The 24213-nt window shown below is 30.8% G+C and overlaps 1 protein-coding gene across 4 annotated transcripts in view; it reads right to left on the minus strand.

The window, feature by feature from the left end:
• LOC143222553 (uncharacterized) overlaps nt 1-24213 on the minus strand; it is a 49432-nt gene that overhangs the window by 8526 nt on the left and 16693 nt on the right. For 2 of the 4 annotated variants that reach the window (XM_076449188.1, XM_076449189.1), the window contains exons 7-12: nt 21558-21593; nt 19868-20002; nt 15979-16284; nt 12297-12329; nt 9443-9496; nt 2987-3031 (exon numbers count right to left, since the gene is read on the minus strand). In XM_076449188.1, coding sequence (XP_076305303.1) covers nt 2987-3031; nt 9443-9496; nt 12297-12329; nt 15979-16284; nt 19868-20002; nt 21558-21593 — 609 coding nt within the window. Of the gene's footprint in view, nt 1-1933; nt 2156-2450; nt 2607-2986; nt 3032-9442; nt 9497-12296; nt 12330-15978; nt 16285-19867; nt 20003-21557; nt 21594-24213 lie in introns of those variants that run through there. The other 2 variants (XM_076449190.1, XM_076449191.1) reach the window with 2 other exon arrangements.

A 24213-nucleotide genomic window follows, 5' to 3' on the forward strand; every position in this document is an offset into this window, starting at 1 on the left:
GCTGTGAAATTTTGTGTCAAACTTGGAAAATCTGCGACTGAAACTTTTGCTATGCTTAACACGGCTTACGGTGATGTTTCTATGAAGCGTACAGCATATTTCAAGTGGCATGAACGTTTCAAGTTGGGCGACAGTCCATTGAAGATGATGAGCGTCCTGGACGTCCTTCCACGTTAACTGACGACCCACACGTCGACAAAATCAACACCCTGGTGCGGGCAAATCAACGTCTGACTGTCAGGGAGCTTGCTGAAGAGTGTGAGATATCAGTTGGATCTTGTTACGAGATTTTGACTGAAAAATTGAAGATGCACCACGTTGCTGCGAAATTCAGCCCTCATAACTCGTGAGTTTTTGGCCAAACATCGATCACTGTTCTTCCCCACCCCCCTACTCACCTGACCTTGCTCCTTGCGATTTTTTCTTGTTCCCCAAACTCAAAAGACCCTTGAAAGGAAGAAGATTTGAGACGATTCCAGAGATTAAGGCAAATGCGACGAAGGAGCTGGAGGACATTACAAAAGAAGCGTACCAGGACTGTTTCAACAAGTGGAAACACCGTTGGGATAAGTGTGTGTGTTGGGGAGGAGAGTACTTTGAAGGGGTCCCAGACCTGTAACTTCTAAATAAAGTACATTTTGTTTTATGACGTCAGTCCGCGTATTTTTTGAACACCCCTCGTAAGTAGGCAGTAAATTAAACTGGGACAAACCCACGTCCCTCCTCCATAAGATCCCATCAACAGAGAAACCAAGTGTGTAAGGATAGAGATGAAGAAGATAATGATACCAGTGTGAAGGTAATCAGGGAGAAAATATCCCTCTAGAAATCCTTTGGTAGACTGTGGATCACCACAAGGGCTATCTGCACTAACTGTCCTTAATTTAGCAGTGTAAAACTAGAGGGAAGGCAACTATTCATCACTACCCACAGCCAAATCTTGGGCTACTCTTTTAACAATGAATAGTGGGATTGACTGTCAAGTTATTATGCTCCCCCACATATACACACAGCTGAAAGAGAGAGCATGTTTAGTGTGATGGGGATTCGAACCCACAATTTGTAGAATGCACAAGTCGAGTGCTTTAACCACTTGGTCATGCTGGACCAGGATCACCATGAAAAGGAGGTGAATAGTAAACAAGTACTATGGAAGAGATGATATGGTAAGACAAAGTCAAGAAGATTGGGCATGGAATAATGAACATGATGATCAGGGTCTGTCCATGGGTAGATGTAATTCAAAGGATTGGGAATCGAGAACCTGACATTCATCTTGATGATAGTACAAGACAAGTTGATCTGAAGGGTAAGGTATGCTAGCATCCCAACCATCCAAGACAAAAAATGCCCAGCATGGACCCTAATATCTGGGAAGGGAGACAACCAAATACTGAAAGGCAAAAGCATTATTCAACAAAGAAGAAAGAGGATAATATGAAATTAGGGAACTGAAAAAATAGAACATATCTGAGAAATCATGTTTAAAAAGCAGTATTAGACCTAGTTGATTCTGCAGTAGGGCACAGGAAGAAATGGCAAAATCAAGCAGGGAAAAAAGCTATCAAAATCCTCATCTACCAAAATAGGTTTGGCATGTTTAGGAGGAATACGAGCAAGATCAGGAAGAGCAGATTGACTTATATAATGGTCAATCTTATGGTGGATGACATACAAGTCACCCCATCTGTACCCTATGTGAGTGTGCTAGTAGCACGTGTTATCTCTGAACTTACTTCAGAATTCTTTGTGTAACAATGAAAAATCATAAATAAGGAAGAAAAAGTGAAAAACTGGGATAATAAGTTATCTGAAGAGTTGATAATTCTTAAAACATTGAGAAAAAAAGAACAAAGCAACTTCAGAATAATAAAAAAATGATAAAGTTGAATAAAAATGCAATTAAAAATTAATTTGAAAAAAAAATGCCTTGAGAAGAGTACTGGCAAATCAGAAATGATAGTTTGGTAGAATTAAATTGAGGTGGTCATATGCATGAGGAGAGAGTGTTGCACACTCACTGGTGGAAGGTTGTTGCATGGTGATTTATATGTAAGATGCAGTTGAACCAGTTAACTGTAAGATATGTGGGGACTCAAGGATTGTGGGATAAAAAAAAAGTTTGCATCTAAAGAGAGGCACTGAATGAGAATAGCTGTTTATATGACCAGAGGTAATGTACCATATTGGAATTATACTTTTTGACCATATACATTATTCTAGACATGAATATTTAGAAAAAATATTTTGTAAGTATTAATGAGTCAATATATAAAGTAATCTTAATCCATACATTTCCACAACTATTTATCACAAATATTTTTTCTTATAATTAAGTTACAATCTTAATTTACAAAATAACAGTACCAAGATTCCATCCAAACAACTAGACATAAGACCATAGATGGATTATGGTCCTGTGTTCAAGGCTCAGCTCTGTGCCAGTTACTGGTTGACTTGGAGTGAGCAATATGATGACAAGCTTTTCCAGATAAAACCTTCTGTTGGACTTTGGCCATCTTGCTTCCACAAGGATCGAAAGGAGGAAGTTGTCCTAGCTAGGTTACTCATTGGTCATAGTTTTTTAACTCATCATTTTCTTTTACCTGGGATTTATGCATCAATGTGTATTTTGTAAGACACTCAATTCACAATAGCCCACATTTTACTGTTGTGCCATTGTTACAACCATGACAACAGCACAAATTTAAAAACACAACTAAGGTGGACAGTTTCACCATCGCCAATGGCCTTTTTAACTCTATTTAAGTTTATAATTCAAAAACTGGACTTTATTTTGTTTTAACATTATTCCTTTCTATGCATTTTAATAATTTTACTTTTATTTTTAATCTTTCACCAGTTATATGTTGCAGATAGCCTACCAATAAATGCCAACCAACCACACACAAGACTTTTACAACTATAATATCTGAAATACCAATATATTGCCATGAAAACTATTTTAACTACAGTTAATACTAACCATCAACTTTCATCTTCAGGCTGTAGTCCTTAGAACCCATATACTCTAAAAAATAAATAAAAATGTAAAGTAATTGCTAAATAAAATTTAAGGCAAGAAATTATTTTATTAAAGTACAACAGTATAAAATTCATTCACTGCATAACCAATCCTGCAGAGATTTTTCTACATATACAGTCCACTGACTCAAGGTAAACTAATACACATATCATTAATTTACCATATTATGAAATTAAAGCTGATTAACCACAGCTGAAAGTAATTTATACTATCATAATAAATTTGCAGATATATAAAATTAGATTTAATTTTGTATGGAGGGAAAGAATAAAACATAGCTACAAAACTAATATCCAACAACAGTGTGGGTAATTATATAATGTTGCATGGTTTTTACAAAAGTAAGATTTAAATTGTTTCAGGAAATACTGTCTATCCAGTTTAACATCAATTTTACAGGTTTGGCAAAACAATGAGATATAGAAGTCAATTTTTATCATAGCTGTGAGTTGAAGTATTTTAAAAAGTGTTTTTGAAAATGTAAAAGTATTACCTTCCCTATATAAGACTTACTACTGTATGGATCTCTTTAATGGACCAGGGAGCTATTAATCTTAATTTATTCAAGAATATCCATCTCTGTCACTTGTACAACGTGACATAAAACCTTAACCTAAAGCTAAATACAATAAATCTGTCTCATCCATTTCTATCAACATAGCTATACATCAAGCATTTGTTTTTTTCCCAGTAGCTTTTTATCTTCAGCTTGTGGATTTCCCAGATGCCTTGTAGCTACTCAATTATCATGCAACCATATCCATTCAAGTGTACCTATGAACAATGTGAAGCCTTAAGCTTCTCCACAAATAATCATGTCCTTCAACATTCCAACTGTATCACATTCTTTACATGCTAATCCTAAACAACACATGCAGAGTAAAGTGAAGGACCAATTTTTGAATGTCCCTGGTAATATTCTAGATTTCATCAAGGCCTGAAATATTCAAAATTAAAATTATTGTCAAGAATGATTGGAAAGTGGATCTCTTTAAAACCATGAAAGATACAGATAGTAACAATGAAAGATGGAGGATGGCAGCTATACTAATAGTGAAAGATTGGGCTTAGAAAAGTAACACATTTTTTAGCTCAAATATGCACAAAATCATATTTGGAACTGGAATGCTATTTTCAAGAGTCTTTTGTCTCTCCCATTGATGTATATTATTATTTTTCTTATTATTATTAATATTTTTGTAAACAACCACTTCCCAACATCTTGCTACTGACAGTGAAAGGTAGTAAAGGTGTGGGATGTTGCGAGCTTCAGCACCCACATCTGCTCCCCTTCTCTTTTCTTTAAGGCTAATGAAATTGAAACGGATTTTACTTCTCTTGGCATCTCAAAATACCAGGGCACATTACATAATGATCCACACTATGATTTGTGATTCAGAGTTGGATTTTTTGTAGTAGCAGTTTTATTTTTGAAGTATGTTTTTCATTAAGTTATTTTTTCTTTCTCTACAAAATTAAATTAATTATATTTCTTTAAGATTTGGATATACTCTGTAAAATCTGCTCTATTCTTTCATTTTGATATAATTTGTTTTAAAACGTTTTGTAGCTTACTTATTATTTAATACACACATGTACACACAATGGGTCATACTCCTGTACTTATTTTTAAGTTACACTTGCAGAACAATAATATATATTTTTTTGTTTAAGTTGTGTGAAACTTAATAATTGCATGATAATAAGGAAAAGAAATTATCTTGTGATATCCCCAAATATCAGTAGAAAAAAAGACAGTAAAAAAAAATAAACTCAATAAGCTGAGAGCTTTAAGAAGACTTTCCTTTATCATGAGTAAATAGGTAATGATAATTGTAATCATACTGAATAAGTTATTTGATTGTTGTACCAGAAGTGAGACATAACATGTTTGTAATAATATGGCCTTAACTGTGAAAACATTAGCACTGCATGTATACGTGTGATGTATTAGTGATATCAAACAAAGAGAAAGAGTTGTTTTGAAACAAAAATGGCTTACAAGAAATTCATATCCGGAATTATTAGAAGATTGATTGACAAAATCACTTAATGCTAGAGGTATGGGAAAAGTGAAGCATTAAGAAAAATGATATAAAAAATGAAATAGAGTAATAACATATATACAACTGAGAACACAAAAATAAAAATTATAGTACAAAAGTAAAACGAAATTGAATTGAGTATTAGGAATCAAAAAATTATTAATGGAACAAAACAGAGATTCATTTCAAAATAGAATTTTCAAAGTTTTTCCAAAAAAATAAGACTTTTACTTAAAAGTCAAAATATTATTAATGCTAGTGTTAAGGTCAATACAGTAAGACGTGATAGTGTTTAAAATACAGATCCATCAAGACTTCAAATCTCTGATAACGGGGTTGGTTGCTTGCTCATGAGTGCTTATTGTACCAAATAATGAGATATAAAAAAAATATATATATCATAGCTATATAAGTGGAAATCCTTAATAAGGTTTTTCTTTTTTTAAAGTGTAAAGGTAACCTTTAATACAGGAGAATTTTTTGAGTGTTAAACTGAGTAAATGTATTTTTGGGAGCATTTTGTTGTTCCCCATAGTATTCTATCCTAAAAACCCCAACATCACCAAAAGAATAATTTTAGTTTTGTTATGACTACCACTCTGCTTAAATAATACCAGTCTCTTTTTAGTGTTAAAAAACAAAACCTATATAAGCAGGAAAGATTATGCATTTATCTGGGATTTACTGTTAATAATGTTTAAAGAAAACAATACAGAAAGAGGTTCAAAAGTCTGAAGTACTGAAGGATTTTAATGCACATATTTTATGCTTGTTAAGTGGAATATCAATGATATCAAAACTAATTAACATGTGACACTTAATTAGATAAAGAGCAACAGAATAAATACATATGATGATACTAACATAAAAACATTGAACAAAAAACAACAAACAAATAGCTACTAGTGAGAACTGTAAACAATACATTAAACAATTTTTTTTAGAATTTTTCTACTCATCCCAAAATATATATTTATATTGCTAAAATGTAATATCATCCTTTAAAAAGGCAGTAATCACTGTTCTATTTTTCATGTAGTTTTTCATTTGCATCAGCAATTTTACGATTACAGCTCTTTCTTGCCACAATTTTTTGACATCACAGTACATGGCCTAAGCTGTTAATTAATGGGTTAGTTAATTCTTGCAAATAGCTAAATTCAATTACATAAAATATTTGGATACAAAATATCCTAATCTATTTATTTCAATAAACAGTAACTAAAGTAGTCTGAGCAATAATTTATAATTTCTCAAGATAATGGCTCTTGATTATACTATAAAGAAACTTAGATACAAATCACAGCTCTGAGGAATGTTTTTGTAGTCACTTTAGATATTCTTTTCATACCTGAAAACATATGACAATTACAGAAACTTTCTTATATAATATGGCATTAGGTAAAATTAATTTGTTTTCATAATTAAGTAAAGTAAATGACAACAAAATATTTCAATGACACATGGCTTTAGTAAAAGCATAACATACTTCAGAGATTAGGGAAAATTACTACTTTTCATACTCCAATTCATTATCACAAAAAGAGTTTTCAACTGGTTTCAGAGATGCTCACAACTACCACATAATTCACTATTTGGTGCCTATTATCTTATTTGCCATAACAACTGTTGGCAGACTTTATCCACCTAGTGTACTCCAATGTCTCTCAGCTAGTCACAGATAATTTTAACCAGGATGTGGTTTGGATAACTCTGGCTGGAGAAGGCCTTAGAGCCCTAAACAGAGAACACAATCAATCATTCTTGATGCACCAAAATCTTGTGTTAATTCTCTTTCCTGAGTCTGAAGTTGTAACAGAAAAAGCCACACACCTTTCCAGTTTAGTTGCAATAGTATTAAGTCTAGGAGAGAACTCCTCTTAGATCTAAAAATTCTCTCAGACAAGAGTTTCACTTCAGTGACCAACTCTTGTTTGTGAATACTTATTCTTGTGGAATATTGTATTCCCATAAGAAAGATACTTTTTTATATTTAATAGCACAACAGTAAGGAAATTGGCAATACACAAGTCAGAAGAAATGCATAAAACTTTGTAATAATATATCTTCTAGTCACAGTACTAAAATTTTCTCTTTCCTATTTAGTCTGTGGTATTTTTGGGTATAAACCGATTTCTCCCAAAACTAAATAAGTCCATAGAATAATGAGAATTTCCACTGACAAATATATCACAAAAAGCTAGTCCTGATCTTCTAGGTAACCTTCATTACAATAAAACTAGTTCTGATCTTCTAGATAACCTTCATTAAAATAAAACAAATAAAACTAGTCCTGATCTTCTAGATAACCTTCATCACAATAATGAAAATAAAACTAGTTCTGATCTTCTAGATAACATCCATTAAAATAAAACAAGTCCTGATCTTTTAGATAACCTTCATTACAATAAAACAAATAAAACTAGTCCTGATCTTCTATATAACCTTCAGTACAATAAAACTTTGAGTTTGAAAAAGTGATTGGACACACAATGTAAAACATACAAACCCAAATGTAACCAAAATTTAAAAAATATATAAGACAAAGAAAAATGCAAGATGTTAATAAAGAATTAAGCTGTAGGAAGGTATCCTTATTTAAAGAAATAAGATAAATTTAAGGTTAAGAAAGAGAGAATTTGCAAGTGACCATTACCAGATACATGTCTTAGGGGCAAGAGTATAAACCTGAAGATTTATACTTTATCTAGGAAGGTTGGAACATTGTTCTCTTCTTTTCAATAAAAGTGTTAATATCGATAAGAGCTGTTCTGAGACACATTTTTATTTCAAGTGGGTTTCTCGTCATCAAGAGCATTGTACTGCATATAAAATTTTCTGATATCTTTCCTATCGATATATGAGCACTATCTATGTTAAAGTTGTTCATTTTCAATAAAAAATAAGAGAAGTAGTACTATCACCTGTCTGACCACAAGAGAGAAGTGTTTTTTATCTTCATACACTTTGGATAGAACAGTGAACAACAAGCTGTTCATCTTGTTGCCTATTTAGAATGACCAGCTTTAACAACAATAAGTTACTTTACAGATATGAGCCAAAAAAACTATGAATCAATAGGTTTGGAGTGACACACCATAAAGAAGTATATTTAAAGAAAAGTTTCAAACTAGGATACGGAAGAAAGAAAAGTCCTTGGCCAAACTTGCAGAAAATTTGGAAAAACTTGTCCAATTATCATACCCAGAAGCTCCACATGAAATGATGGATTTATCATTACATAACCAATTTACTGATGCTATAAGAGGCAAGGATAAGATAATTAGGTGGAAACAAAGTAGGTATACATCTTTTGTCTTGTCAACTGGATTCTAAAGTAACTTAACTGTAGATTTTTGACAAAACAACAACAACAACAATTATTTATGCTCAGGATATAACTGTAGTAACCAGCAAGTTATGTAAAGTTAAGACATAAAATAATAAGTCAGTGAAAGTGATGTTAGATTATGTGACTGTTAGTTTAGTTTTAATGGGAAATATTCTAAAGTGAGTTTCACAGTTTAACAGAGACAAAGATAATAATCTGTTTTGTCAAAGACTGTTCTAAAGGAACTGAGCCCATCTTTGTGGACTCTGACAAAAGGAGACAGTTATTTAAAATTCAACATACAGCTCTGGTAACACATAAGGTAACATAAGTAAATTTATCATAGATTATATAGTGAGAAACAAAATAGAGAAAATTCATTCATCTTATCAGTTGGATTCTAAAGAAACTAAATAAGCCTGTGTGTACATTTGACAAGAATAGAAAATTATTTAGAGAGAGAGAGTTTTAGATACAACAATGATATCTTATAGTGTAAAGAATTTTTGTACATGTGCTTGACTTGTTTTAAATATGTTATTTTAAAACATGTGGATTATTTGCAGTCTGTTTATTGTTTGAAGTTATCTCCAACAAGTCACAAACACCTACTGTAAATAATCTATGCCCACATATATAAAACCTGGCAGTTCGAAAGAATATGTTTTACTGAAGAAAATCATTTAAATATATATATATATTATACAAAATGAAAAAAAAAATTCTTCTCCTGACCAAAAAAAATAATGTTTTCATAAAGTAACAAACCAATATATAGCTTAAGTAAAATACTTGAAACTATGGTATTATAATGGATGACTTTGCTGAAGCTTAGAATTTAGACAAAATCAACTTCTTGCATATCACAGTATTAAGGTTACTTTTTATCATTTATTGGTTTTAAATGAAATTTCTGTAGTAATATTTTTACCACTTTTATACAATCAACAACTGCTACGTTATGGTAAAAATTTCCTATTTATTTAAAAAGAAGACAGTAAAGATATCATGATCACTTACGGGTAACTTCAATGTTTGGGATATACCAATGCTTCTTCTTTTCTGGTACAGGATCTGATATTATAATAGTAATACCAGAACATCAGAATCATTTATAGTAAATACCAGTTGTAAATAAGAATCCAACATAAATACAAACTGTTTAGGTGTATTGAACAAATAAAGTATAAGAACTAATGCATATTTAAAACTTGATATATAAGAGATTTAATAGTGTATAGAAAAAAAAAACAAGACAGTCAAACCAATTTATATTTCATGCTTACAAGATACTTAAATTTTTTAAAGACATAATTTGGAAGATATCAAAACTGGTTGAGGATATGTGATTATTTCAGCTCAAGGCATTCTTTTCTGTAGCTTTTCTGGTCAATAAACTTACTGGCTGTTTCTTGATGACAAAAAACCCACTTGAAATTAAAAGGTATCTCAGAATGGCTGGTATGGGTATTAACACTTTTACTAATATTACTTTACCTTTACTTTTACTTTATTAGTAAAAGTGTTAATACCCATACCAGCCATTCTGAGATACATTACTGGCTGTTTGATGGGACTGTTATACTGCATTTTACTTCCTCTTGTGTATAGAGATCTAATTTGTGACTGTCATTCTAGTGTCTGTTTGATTGTTAATACAAACAGAATTTGCTTCCACATAAGACTTGCTCTGACATTTGAATTTGACACTTGAAGTAGAATTTGTGTTGATCTTGGGAGTGCTAAGAACTGTTTGTGAAATAAAGCATGTGCTTAAAGAAATATAACTGATGTTTATACTGATCAGGTAAACTTTATTTTATTTTCAATTCATTTTGCAGCTGAGTTTATCTTAGTTTTATTTCACTTAAATACAGTTTATTTTCTTTATCTACCTTTACATCTTAATTAAGAGTAGATGTTGATTTGTATTGTTAACTTGCTTACTCATAGAGAGCAAAAGATTATTCACTGGAAAATAACTCTGTTAGAGGCATGGAAAGATTTGTCTGCACTACCACTGTAGAAGTGGAATGTAGTGCAGCAGTATATGTCCAAGATGGAGTTTGGGACAATAACTTCTGAGCCTCAGTTAAGAAATATTGCTAACAATTTTCACATAATGTACCTCTTTTCTCCTCCACCCACTTAGGGCAAGAACAAAAGTAAAAGGGGTGGGAATTACTACAGTTGACACAGTGTGGTTACAGTTTGCACTTGTAGGCATCATTTTCTTTCCCACCATAATGAGCACACATAAAAAAAACCCATTACATGTTGCCTTTGAATGTGCAAACTGCTGGTACTGGAAACATTGGAGTGGGCTAGGAATGTATGGTTGTACCTTACAGTTCAAATAACTTGCCTTGGAGGCAGGTGGACATGGTGATGTAAACGTCAAAATTAAGACACTGGTTGGCTACATACTTTATCTTTGAGAGTGGAGATATGGCACAAAGCAGACATGCTGTAGATGGAGAAACAGTGAGAATCTCCAGTTCAGAGATGTTCTTTAAATCCCTCTCAATGACCACTCCTTGGAAGGAATTAAGAGTAGCATGAAAAGTAATCTCAATGGCCTTATCATTCAGGAGTATCATTCACTGTGTTGTGGGAGTAAATCTTTCCATCAAGATGCCTCCAGAATGTAGCTCTTTGATGGACTTAGGAGAGCCAGCAAACCCCTTTAATGCATTCTGAATGAAAGAGGGAGATATTTGCTTTAAGGATTTGTCAGATAAAGAATGGTTTAAAAAACAAGATACAGGATCTGATAAAGGTGGTTACTGTGGAATAGAGTCATCTATGCATGATTGTTTACCAAATAGCTGTTTTTTATGATTTTATTTTTTTCAAGAGAGGAATATTCAATGCCCACTGACCCCATCCACCATGAAGTCCTATGAGGGGATACATTACAATGCCAACCAAAGACACTGCTGCAGCAATGCCAGGGCTTCATGAGCACTAAACCTGAGCACCAGTTCACAATACCTGTTAAGAATGTCCAACACTGGTACTCAGTTGACCCTAGCACTAAAGGATCAGCTGAATGACCCAAGGGGGTCACCTGTTAACAGGAACTCAAGGCCAAAGTGGCATGTTGGGCTTGGACCCTTCAACAACTAGGATCCATGGCAAACAAACCAGTGGATATTTAGATTCCACAGAAGGAAAACTAAAAATACAGAACCTTCCCTGGGAGGTCCTCTCACCACATACAGGATACACTGATATATTTTTTTTAATTCTATGGGTATTAAACTTGAATTAATTTATTTTCAACATAATTAATTATTGCAAAAATAAAATATTAACCTAAAGTACACAACAGAAAAAACAAAACCCCTAAATGTAAAATAATAATATCATTTTAATGGGTTACGATTTACACATACTTTACATTAATTATTTTACTATAATGGATGTCATGTGTATGTCAGTATCAATATATATAATAAAATCTTCTTCATCATCTACTGAATGGCACCACAAACAAAAATCCATACAGAAATTTATACTTTAGGTATTTAAAATTAAGATGATTATGAAAATAACTGTGGTATACCAACAATCAATTCTTTATAACAGAAAACAATTTCAAGTATAAGTAACAAAAATAACAACTTTCACAAAGAGTTATTTGAAGGTTAGGTTATATCTTTTTGATGTAATTTTAAATGTAGTAGTGAGTGATTGAAATTCTTAATGAAAATTTTTATTTTTTCCATAAATGGGACTACTTTTAATATAAATAAAACATTGCAGTATGATACTATGACTAGTATTTACTAGCACAAACAGCCACATGTAGGGTGGCATTTCTGCTAGTTATTATAATTAATACAAGTTAATATTATATTAATTAACTTACCTTCTCTGTCACTTTGAACATAAACCAGTAAAACTGAAAAACAATAAACATTTTTTTTCATTATGGAAAAAGTAAAGTTTTAAATTTGCTGCTTAAAAGTATCTTGTATATAATTTATACATTCATATGCACATGAAATGACACAACCAATTGTACAGTAACTACAACTGTAAACATATTATAAACCAGATTGGGTCTCATTTTTGTTTCTTTGCAAGTTCGAGATTTATTGAATAAATGTTTAAGAATGGTAATTAAAAATCTATAAGTGCGTTCAAGAAATAATTCATAATTATTAAAAATATAAGACAAAAAAACTCAAGGCTCAATATTGGCTTTCTTACCTATTGCATGATAAATTTTGATTTATTAAAAGTAGACAGATTATAAGTATAGCTACAGTGTCTTCCTTATCCTGCATACCCACATTATGTGAATAGTTTATCATTAAATATGAAAAATATGCACTAAATATTTCAGTCATTAAACATTTTGGGTAGTTAAGTTATACAAATGACATATCTTTGGTGTAGCAGAATGGAAATAATATATTATTGAAGTTTGAATAACATCTTAATTCAGTTATTTTACAGTGCAAAATAAAAAAAAAAGGGATTCATTAAATTTTATGTTTGTTAAAATCAAATGGGATAATGGGTTTCACAGTTTATAGTTTTTGGTTGCCTTTCCACCATAAAACATAATTTCTCATCCATGACATTAAACATTGTATGCATTTTCCATAATTGTATTTAAAGTACCAAAAATATTTATTTATGATTACTAGTTAAGATTGGAATTAATTTCTTTAAAACACATAGTAAGGAGCAGAGGTTATGATCTTGACAGCATTGAAAAATTGCATAACAAGAATAGCATTAAATTAAAAATGTTATGTATGAGATTTAAAAAAACATACAAATCATGTACATATGTTCAAGGTATTTGAACAAAAAGGTAGCTTAATAAAGTATGGAGATTATAGTAAAATTTCTTTTACAGTCAACAGTTTATTCAAATCTGTTGATGGCATTAATGTTTTGGGTGTTGCTGACTACGAGAACCAAGCTACTATATTACAAAACAATGTGGATTATTTGGTGAAGTAGGCAAAGAAATAGCAAATAGCTTTTAAGTATAATAAATGCATGTGGGATATCATAATTTGAATTATAAGTATTATTCAGATGGGAATAACCTTCACTGTTCAGTCTCTTTAGCCATCCAAACAATATGTTATTGCTACTGGAAGAGTAAATAGGATTTTAGATAGTATCTAGAGAAATATTGAATCCAAGCCTAAAGAAATTATAATGTCATTTAATAAGCTATCAGTTAGGTCACATTTGGAATATTGTGTTCACTCTTGGGCTTCTTATCTTAGAAAAAAAAGAACACTAAATTATTGGAAAGGGTTTAAATGAGGGCTGCTAATGATGATACTTTTGAGGGAAAGGTTGTTGTATGAAAGCAGGTTAATTTTCTTGAGAAAAGAACTTGAGGGGATGTAATTAAGAAATTTAAGATTGTTAAGGAAATTGGTAGTGTTGATGTATTATCTTCTTTTTGTATTTAATGGTAAGGTTAGCATGACTTGCAAACACAGATATAAATTTTGGCAGAGTAAGAATCATCTTCAGCCAAGACAGCTTTACTTTTCTAACAGCATGGTTGCTTTTGGAATGAGCTGCCTTTAGATATGATAGATGCAGTTAGCCTAAAACAGGTTAAACAAAACTTAATAAATATTTGACTGACAACTGTTGGCTTTGAGTGTATATTTGTTTTAGTGTTGTCCTTTACTGTTATGTTAAATAACTGTTTTTTTGTGCAAAAGAGAAAACACAACAAATTCACAAATTTGTTACTTATAAAATTATTTTTTTCTGTGGTTAAGTTTCTATTGAACAAATATGTAGAAACCTTAAATTTTGAATTAAAAATATTTTCATGTTATATATAAATGTAAAGTATCTTAAGATGCTGTGGTGGTACGTGTCATTGGACAAAGCAGATAGCCTGATATGGTTTTGCTATAACAAAACATTAAAAAGTGTATCTCATGTTATGGACTGAAAAAATATTAAAGTGTATAATGAAACTAAGCTTAAATGGAAACTTAATATAAGAGAATTAACAGAAACTAAAAAAAAATATTTTAAATAAAGATTTTGGTTGTTGTGTGTTAGAGCACCACCAAAACATGTAGTTCTTTTAGAAGTTCACCTTTTTTGAATAAATATTACTTACTGTGCAGTAATTCACCATTTTTTTTAAAAAAATTGTTAACCTGTGTGTATGAATATTATTTAATTTATCTATTTAAAATATGTTTATAAGAATAATCCTTTCCTAAATATGTATTATGTAATTCTATTCTAAACTTTTATAAAGAAGAGCTGTTTAAAAAAAAATTATATAAAAATATATATATATGTACACATAATTAGTTTATTATAACCAAAAACAGGCAAAAACAAAATTAAAAAATGCTGCATAACTGAAAGGATCCCAGGGTACAAGCTATAATCTGGGATATTAAATGTACAATACATTTTGAAGGTGACTGTGAAAGTATAACCCACATTGTGGTGGAAACACATCGTCTATCAGTCTTAATTTCCATTCACCTGTCTCACACAAAGAAATAAAATAAAGGAATAGAAATAAAAATAAAAATAATAGAAATACAGAGATGAAGATGTGGGTGCTCAAGCTAACAATGTCCTACATCTATATCACCCTTCACTGCTTGCAGACAGTTGTGAGAAGGTGACTGCTCTCCAAAGTAAAGAAAAAAAATAAAAATAAATTGGGAAATAAAGGACGAATAAATTGATAAATAATATTAATTTTTATTTATTTTTTCCTTTACTGTTTCTGGTTTCTGTTGCAAAGTCATATGCTTACACTATGGATCTTTGTGGTAAATTTTGTTTATGGTCTCTACAGACATTCTGTATAACTCAGTTATATGGCTATGAGAGAGTTTTAATTCCATTAGTAATTATCTGGCATAGTAATTTCGTCTTTTAAATGTTTAAGTATCTTTCTGGATATAAACCTTGGAGGTTATAACTGTTATAAATACTTGTTAATTAGAAACTACAGATATTTGATCATGAATATTTATAGATTTTGTACGTTACAAACTATTTAGCCTCTGTGAATTAACTTCAGATGTTAGTATTTCCATGAAGGCATTACATAACTTTATTAGAAAAAAAACTCACATATAAAGAAGTTAGCTTAGCTTCCCATCACATGAAATGTACCTGTGTATCAACATAGAATTGACATTCTTATCATGAACTGTTGATAAAATATTCAGTTTCAAACCAGATAGAAGACTCAGTATTGTTTGCAAGTTTGTAAACATTTCACATATAAATCATTTGTAATAACTATTTACAATAACCATTATAATAAATTGTATTATTGCTTGTATAAAAATATAATTTTGTTAAGAAAGAAAACTATGTATATCAATCCTATTGGTAAATATCATAAATTTCATACATGTTGATATTCAATTAATTTCTAAATTAAAATTACCGGCTATTTGAAATCGTAACATGTAACATTCATAACATAATAGATCAGAGACTTGTCTGGGATAAACTGTAATATGTAACACATAATTATAAATAAACTTTAAGAATGAGTATCATATACAACATACCTCTTGCAGCAGTACAGTAAAGATGAGCCATTGTCTCATTGAACCTATTAAAACATTGGGGACAAGAATTCTGAACATCTGGTGGGCAGGCTTGTGTGAGTCGTTCTGGTTTTGAAACTTCTTTCAGTTCATTAAGCACGGGAAATGCAACCTTTTGGGAAGAATACTCATGTGTAGAGGGCTCTCCAGGACATACTGGAATTACTGTTTCTCCCAAAGGTAGTGAGTAAATTTGAACTTCTTTTGAAAGTTGCAACATATTTGCCTTTGGTTTCTTATGGCTTAGAAGTAAGCCATAGCCAGTCCCTGGTTTTAAGAAAAATATAATATCTGTCTAGTGTAATTATAAATATATATATTTTAGGTCTTTTATAATGCCAAAAGTTTTACGTGAACTTCCCGTATTAAAAAAAAACATTATCTTTTGTTCTGAGACAAAAAAAATTTATAAATGAATCTATTACTTCAAGAATGTTGAGTTTATAAAATAAGACTAAAGAAGGAATTGAACATAGTTTGCCTTGAAAGCATACTTAATCTAAACTAATTAGGTTTGAAGTAATTGTATAATCAAACAAATTTAGTATGAAATATTATATAGTACTAAACAAAGTCCAATTATAGTAGGGTCAATTTATAATAAACAGAGAAAATATAACACATTTCAAAGTCTTACAATTTACATATTTTATAATATAATAGCATTAAAAACATTTTCCTATTTCAGAACCTGAGAAACATAAGTGCTCATTAACTTGCATCAATTCTTATCTATAGCATAAATCAATCATGTTTATGATTTGGTAGGTTACTGAGGGAGAGGACATGGAGTGTAAAAAGAACTTTGGTTCTTTGAGACATAAATTTCCAGTTCTGAAAGAGCTAAGATATGCTAATGAAGTCTTACTTGCTGTTGGATATAGAAAATTGTTTACTGTGAGTGTTATTATTTAGTTTATTTTGTGATTTAATATTTCATGATTGTATTGTTTTTAACACAGGATTGTTAATGACAGCTTGTTTTAAAAGTGTTAGTTGTGACAAATTTCATTATATAATACTATATGAGTCATATGCTATATTTGCAATTACACTGTTGTCTAGGCTTTACTAACATTGTTGATGTCACATTACTTGAAACCTTGGTATTTTTTTGTTACCTTAACTGGGCATTGTTGCATTATAGCAATATTCACACAGTTGAGAGAAAGTCTGAGGCCTTAGTAAGCATTGTATAAATATAGGCAACTAAGTGAGTTCAATTCAGTCAGAAAATTCCTCAGTGAGAGAAAATGTGAAGTTAGCTATCATGTGAGTGTTTGGCCCTATTAGATGATATTTTAAAGTGAGTTTCATAGTTTAATAGAGATACTAAGAATAATTTGTCTTATCAAAAGAGGTTCTAAAGTAAATGAACTCATCTATATATATATATATACGTGGATTTTGATGAAAAGAAGACAATTATTTAAAGTTTGAGATATAACTGTGATAATCCATTGGGTAATGTAAGTGAATTATTCACTGATAAGAGTAAAAAAAAATAATTTGTCTTATCATTTGGATTCTAAAATAATTGAATCAGCCCGAGTGGAAATTTCACAAGAAAAGAGAATTACTTAAAGAGTTTGAAATACAACTGTAATATCCTATAGTATAAGTCATTTTTGTATATACATTTAACTTCTTTTTAATATTTAATTATAAAGCAAGTGGTTTGTGTGTTGTCCAAGTATGTTTCAAAATGTTTGACAACTAGTTACAGATACCTACTGTTACGAGCACAAATCTGTATACATAAAACCCTGAAATCTGTACCTTTTTTTTTAAGCTGAAAATTAGTGGTCCTTCCACTGAATCTATTTGTATGTTTTAACTTTTAAAATAATATTACAAGCTAGGATCATTTAAAAACAGATTTATTTCCATTTTATTACATTTTCCATACTTAGTAAATACAGTTTCTTTTCATTTTCTTTTTTTTAAATGGTTGTGGTATGCATGTTTTTACATACTATACTTCCCTGTAGTGTAGACGTTTTATTTACAAAATCCAATATAAGGAAAAAAGACCATAAACACCAGAATAAAGCTATATTTACTATACTCACATTTTGTTTCTATAACATCTTTAGAAATAATTTACTATAAGATAAATTGTAGACCATGCAATGAATTTTACATTGAAGAAACATCTCATGAATTATATGAAACATTTTTGAACATTTAAGAACCTTAAAACAACTCAACAAATGTATCAGTGCCACAGCAAATTACTATGTAGAAAAACATGAAAGAATGGCAACTGACCATCCTTTATCTATAGAAATACTTGCTAAAGCTAAAGTTTTTTTTATTATAAGTATAAAGAAACTTTGCTTTTTTAATCTTATGTCACATGATTGGTATTATGATAATAAATTTTTGTTTATTTCCCTCTACCTAATTTTTCCTTTTAATTACAAGTTATTTTACATTTTTATTTTATGTCCTCTGTCTCTTTTAGATCAAATATCAAAAGATTTTTAATACATTCATTCCAGATATTGATTTTACTGAACATTTTTGTTCAGTTTAATATAAACAGTGTGTGAACTTTTTTCCATACTTTCCATTGGTTTACAGAACATATTTAAGTATATAGCCTGTTATACAATATAAGTAATAGACTGCTTCTGAAGAAGTTGTAAAAATGATATAAAATATAACTTTGTTTTGAAGTTTATGATTGTTTTTTTTTTAATCATATAAGATGTTTAAGTTACTCCACTCAGCACTTCATAATATGCATTTACCAAATTCCAGATTTTCCTGAGTTTTGATTCTTCAGCTCTTTAAATCTGGCAGAAGCACATGATAAATTGCAGTTTAAAATGTTATTTTTTAGTAGCTTAACCAGTCAACGAACTTATCTTTTTGGAGATAACTGCTCATATTCTTGTTCAACTTGTTTTTGGAGAATACATTGTGATGTTACATGGAGCAGATATTTTTCCATGTTGGTGCCTTTTTTATCTCTTACTGGTAACAGAATGAATGATCTTTGTATATGCTGTTTTGATGTGCATGTTTTTCTTATAGCAAAGCCACATCGAGCTACCTGCTGAGCCCCCCGCAGGGAATCGAACCCCTGATCTTACATTTTAATCAGTAGACTTACAGCTGTACAAGCAGGGGGCTGCTGTTTTGGTGTTTTTGAAAACATTTTTTCAAACATTTGAGGAAGGCTGTGCATATATGAGCTGAGAGAGTCAAAACCCACCTTGGAAGTCCAGTGTTTATATCATCATATTTTCACGGTCAATTGTGCATATTTTCTTTTAATTTCAAGTTTCCTTAGGTTTGTTTGACTTTAATTTTACATTTTCAACCAAGAAAATATGTAATACAATAACATATGAAGTAAACAGTGCTTAATTTCTTCTTTTCTGTACTTGTTCTTACATTAACATTCCATCCAGCAAAATCTTTGAGCATCGTTTTATGTGGAGATAGTTTAGATGTGTGAGATTATTCCTCTAAGCCAGAATACCATGCTGTAATTTCATCTTCAATCCTATAGTGTTTCTACACATCACAGCCAGTTATTGCTTTCATTATAACTTTTGTTAATAAACCATTTAGCCTTACGCCAAGTTTTGCTTCTTTCATTTAACAACATTGGTAAAGCTATACACTTGTCTACCACATGCTAGGTCCAGACATTTCTTGTTCAAATTACTCTATACTTTCTTTATTTGAATCTTCTAATATCACAATAAAAATAACAAGGATAAATATTTATTTCATAAATTTGTGATTTATGAAATAGTAATTACATACAAACTAATTTTATAATGAGAGTAGTCCATATTTTTAAATTTTCAATTTTGATTATACAACAAATTACCTGAATCTAAAAATGAGCATCTACAGTAGAATGGTCTTGACAGTTGATAGGAATCTTTTATTAGTTTGCCTTGTTTTCCAACTGTTACATCATACATAAACTTGATCAGTTCCTTCAAACAGCCAGTTTGTGAGTCTGTTGGAAATACAGAGAATATTGTGAATTATAAATTACATAAAGTTTAATACCTAGCAACTTTTTTTAAGTACAAAGAGTTCAGTACATTATAATAAAACAATTTTGAAGCCTCAACACATTCTTATAATGTATACTAACTCAGTCAGTCATGTTTTATCTGATGACTGAAAATTTTAAAAATGGTCCCAAAAAGGCTCTGCTGTCAGGCAGCAGTGTTGAAAATACATCACTCCTTGTTGCAGCCTTTCCATGACTTATCTAGTGTACGATTTACAAGTGCCAATTGGAATAATCTGAATATGCAGATATCCATGTATGCTGTATTTGGTAACTTGACTGGTATGTCTTCATATGGAATAGCATAAATACTAATTTTTTCCAGCTTCTTGAGGTATGCAGTAGTTGAACAAAGGAGACGAACAGTATAATCTAGATAGTATAATCAAGTATAATCTTGATAAACCCATACTTTGTTTCAATACAAAGCTGGTATTTCTGGTGGAACAAAAGGCTCAGAACAATGAACTGATAGCAAGTAGTGTTTGCAATAACATATTTATCTATTTTTCTTATCCCTAACTTTCCCTTGATGTAGTATCCAGTGATGATCATGAATTCTTTTTATAAGACTTTGTAACATGTCGTGTATCATTTTGACATTTTTGCTCTCACTGACTAATAGAAAATAGCACAAGACATGTTACAATGATAACATTATGCTTTATTGAGTATTCCCACATACTTCCATATTTCTTCAACTACGTACAGTACATATAGTTTTTTCACAGCTGGCATTCCTTTCAAGGATATGTTAGTGGAGCAACTTGTGAACACGACTTATTTCCAGATGGAGACCTTTCTGTTTTGTACTGTTGCCTAGAGCATGACACTGATTTTGACAATGACCTCTTTTTGTTTCTCACTTGCTATATGATGCCACACTCTATTTACCACGTCTGAAGTACAACTCTTTGTTGGATGGTCCATATTCCTTCATTTCCAATGCCATTAAGTACAAGGGATATCCCTATCCTAGAAATTATAAGTTCCTAATTTTAATACATTTTTTGACCTGAGCAGATGAGCTCAGGTTATGTAAGAAAAGGTTGTTATCCTTCCCAAAAGTGATCAGTTCTCAGTGGCATCACATTACCTAAAATATGACAAACATTATCAAAATGTGGTTATGATAAAATCTGTTCCAACATGATTTTATACCAGCTGTGGTTGACAGGTGACTTGCTAATTTGAAAATGTTTTAATATAATGTACTCAACCCTCTGTACATATATATGTGATTGACGTTTCTACCAGCTCAAAAGGTTTTACAATTTTGAAGAAAAAAGAATATGTAATATGTATGAATCATTAAAATGTTTTCTTTTTCACAGAGTAAGAAGCTTATTAAAAATTATCTTTATTCATACTTTCTGAAGACTCGTAAATTTATATCAGCACTGTCCACTTTCCCCTATCTTACATCAAAAACCAGGGCTTCTTCACTAAAACACAGTAATTCAAAGTTTCCTGTTAAAAATAAAATATAACATACCATTTTTTTTTTCTTGATCCTTTTCTCTTATTTCCTCTGTAAAATATCAAGATTTGGATTTACTGAAATTAATTTAATCTATTCATATGTTTATAGCATTGAGTAAAAATATTATAGAAAAAAATTCAGATTTCTATTTTTCAGAAGATGCATTAAACTGATATTTAGGTTTACATGAGATCTAGTCATATGATCAGTTTGATTGTGTTGACAAATAGAATATCCAAGATATGGTATCCTGAATAACATACTCTTCAAGCTGTGAAAGAATCATAATTATGATAGAAAATCCCATTATATGGTTAAAAGAAGCCACATAGGTGGAGGTACTACCAACAGACTGCTATCCTCTTGTCAAAACCAGTAAATTGGGGATGTCTCACTTCAGTATTTAGTATGTGCATCCAATAAGGTGCTGATCAAGTCAATAATACCATATATTAAAGGTTTACACATAGCTATTGTAAAGATACTATTATAATATTACAATTTTTTATAGCTTGAATAAATATATCAAGTTAAAACTGACAATTTAATAAACACACTATGTAACCACAAAACACAACTCAATTTTAAACTTAAAAGTCCATATACTGAAAAGATCAATTAAAACTTGTGATTACAAAGAAAAATCACATATTAAAAATAGCTGTATCTTAAAATTTGCTTGTTTGAAAGAATAAAATTTTATCAATGATTCTTTGATAATCATAAGTTTTACTGAGGAAAGTTTTGATACAACACAAAACCATATTAAAACTGCTTTTCTAACAAACATTTTGCTTTTCTCTTCTTTCTTTCTCTTTCAACAATGTGACATTGATATGAATAAAGTGAGCATGTATTAGTGTGCAAAATTATGCAATTCCAAAGAAAACATGGGTTATGATTTTCTTAAAGGAACATAAGAACATTAAAACATTCATTTCTTAGCTCCAGGCAAATTAATTCACAAAAGACACTCCTTATTATGAGCAGGTTAATTATATCAATGAAAATATCAGTTGAGTTTGAATATCTTAGAACAAGTTGTGACACATCTATCTGGGGCAGTGAATAATGCTGGAGCTCTCTTGAAAACTTAATCTGTTACAAACTCCATTGATATCAATATAAAGAAAGAGAAACATAAGTGCAAAGCTTATCATTTTAGACAACTGTACATTATTAAAATGGCAATTCACCTTCACAATTTGACTTTGCTCATTGGGTTTTGCCCCATTTATTGAAAGATAAAACACGACTAGAATATATATGTAAAATCGGCTCGTTTGGGTTGAAAAACCTTTTTACGTAGAGGAGTGAACAACGTTTGGACCTTCTTCGGTCATCGTCACGTTCACAAAGAAAGAGAGAGGTAACTGACCGGAAGCTGACCACATGTTTGAAAGGGGTTGTGTAACTGAGTGTCTGAATGTAGAGGGTGGGCTTAGATGTTTGAAAATATAATTTTGTATTATTTATTTTATTATTATTATTTATTATATTTTTTAATATAGATATAAAGGTGTTCCTTTGTATTGGTTTATTTTGGGCTTAAGTTGTTGTATAAGTAAGGCTTCTTTAATTTTGTGTTTGTTTATGTTTGTTTCTTTATTTAGTATTTGAGTGTTTTCTATGGTTGTGTTGTGTTTATTTGACTTGCAGTGTTCGAAAACGTGTGAAGGTGACTTTTTAAGTTCTTTAAATCTGATTTCCATTTTTCTACTTGTTTCTCCAATATAGAAGTCGTGGCAGTTATCACATTGTATTTTATAAATAATGTTGGTGTGATGTTTGTCAGTATAGTTTTTACATAGTATAGACCTCAGTTTTGTGCCTGGTTTTTGAATAAATTTGGTATTAACTGGAATGTCATATTTTGTTACTAGTTTTTGCCAAATGTTGGTTATTTGTCTGCTGATGTTGAGAATATATGGAATGCAGCAGTATATGGTTTCGTGATTTTTTGATTCGTGAGATATATTTCCTTTTGTTAGTTGATTTTGCTTTCTGTCTAGGTGTGTGCGTATAATGTTATCTACAGTTTGTGGAGGAAACTTATTGATGTTGATGAAGTATTGTTTTTTGTTGTCTAATTTATCATTAATTTTATCTGGTGAGCATAGTTTTATGTCTGTGCTTATTTGGTTTCTTAGTATGTTGAGTTTTTGTTTTGTTTCATGTGCTGAGTCCCAAGAAATGTATAGTCCAGTATGGGTGATTTTTCGGTGGATTTGTGTTTTAAATTGTGTATTGGTTCTTGTAATTTTGAGGTTAAGAAATGATATTTGATTGCTTCCTTCTTGTTCACATGTGAAGTTGATGTTGGGATGTATAGCATTAATGTGATTGAAAAAATTAAAGGTGTGTTCTGTAGATGTGAATCCCGCAATTATGTTGTCTACACATCTGTACCAGTATAGTGGTGGATGTGGATGTAATGCTGTGTTAATTGCTTGTGTTTCAACTTGTGTCACAAAAATATTTGCTAGAACTGGTGATACTGGGTTGCCCATGCTTAGGCCATTTGTTTGTATATAGTTGTGGTTGTTGAACATGAAGTTTGTCTTCATCGTGGTATATTCTATGAGGGTTGCTAAGTGGTTGCTGGGAATGTCTATAGATGGGTTAGGGTCTTGGATATAGAGTTCTAAGGCTATTTTGCAGGCTTCAG

Source organism: Tachypleus tridentatus, chromosome 8 (genome assembly GCF_004210375.1).
Source record: "Tachypleus tridentatus isolate NWPU-2018 chromosome 8, ASM421037v1, whole genome shotgun sequence".
Taxonomy (NCBI): Eukaryota; Metazoa; Arthropoda; class Merostomata; order Xiphosura; family Limulidae; genus Tachypleus; species Tachypleus tridentatus.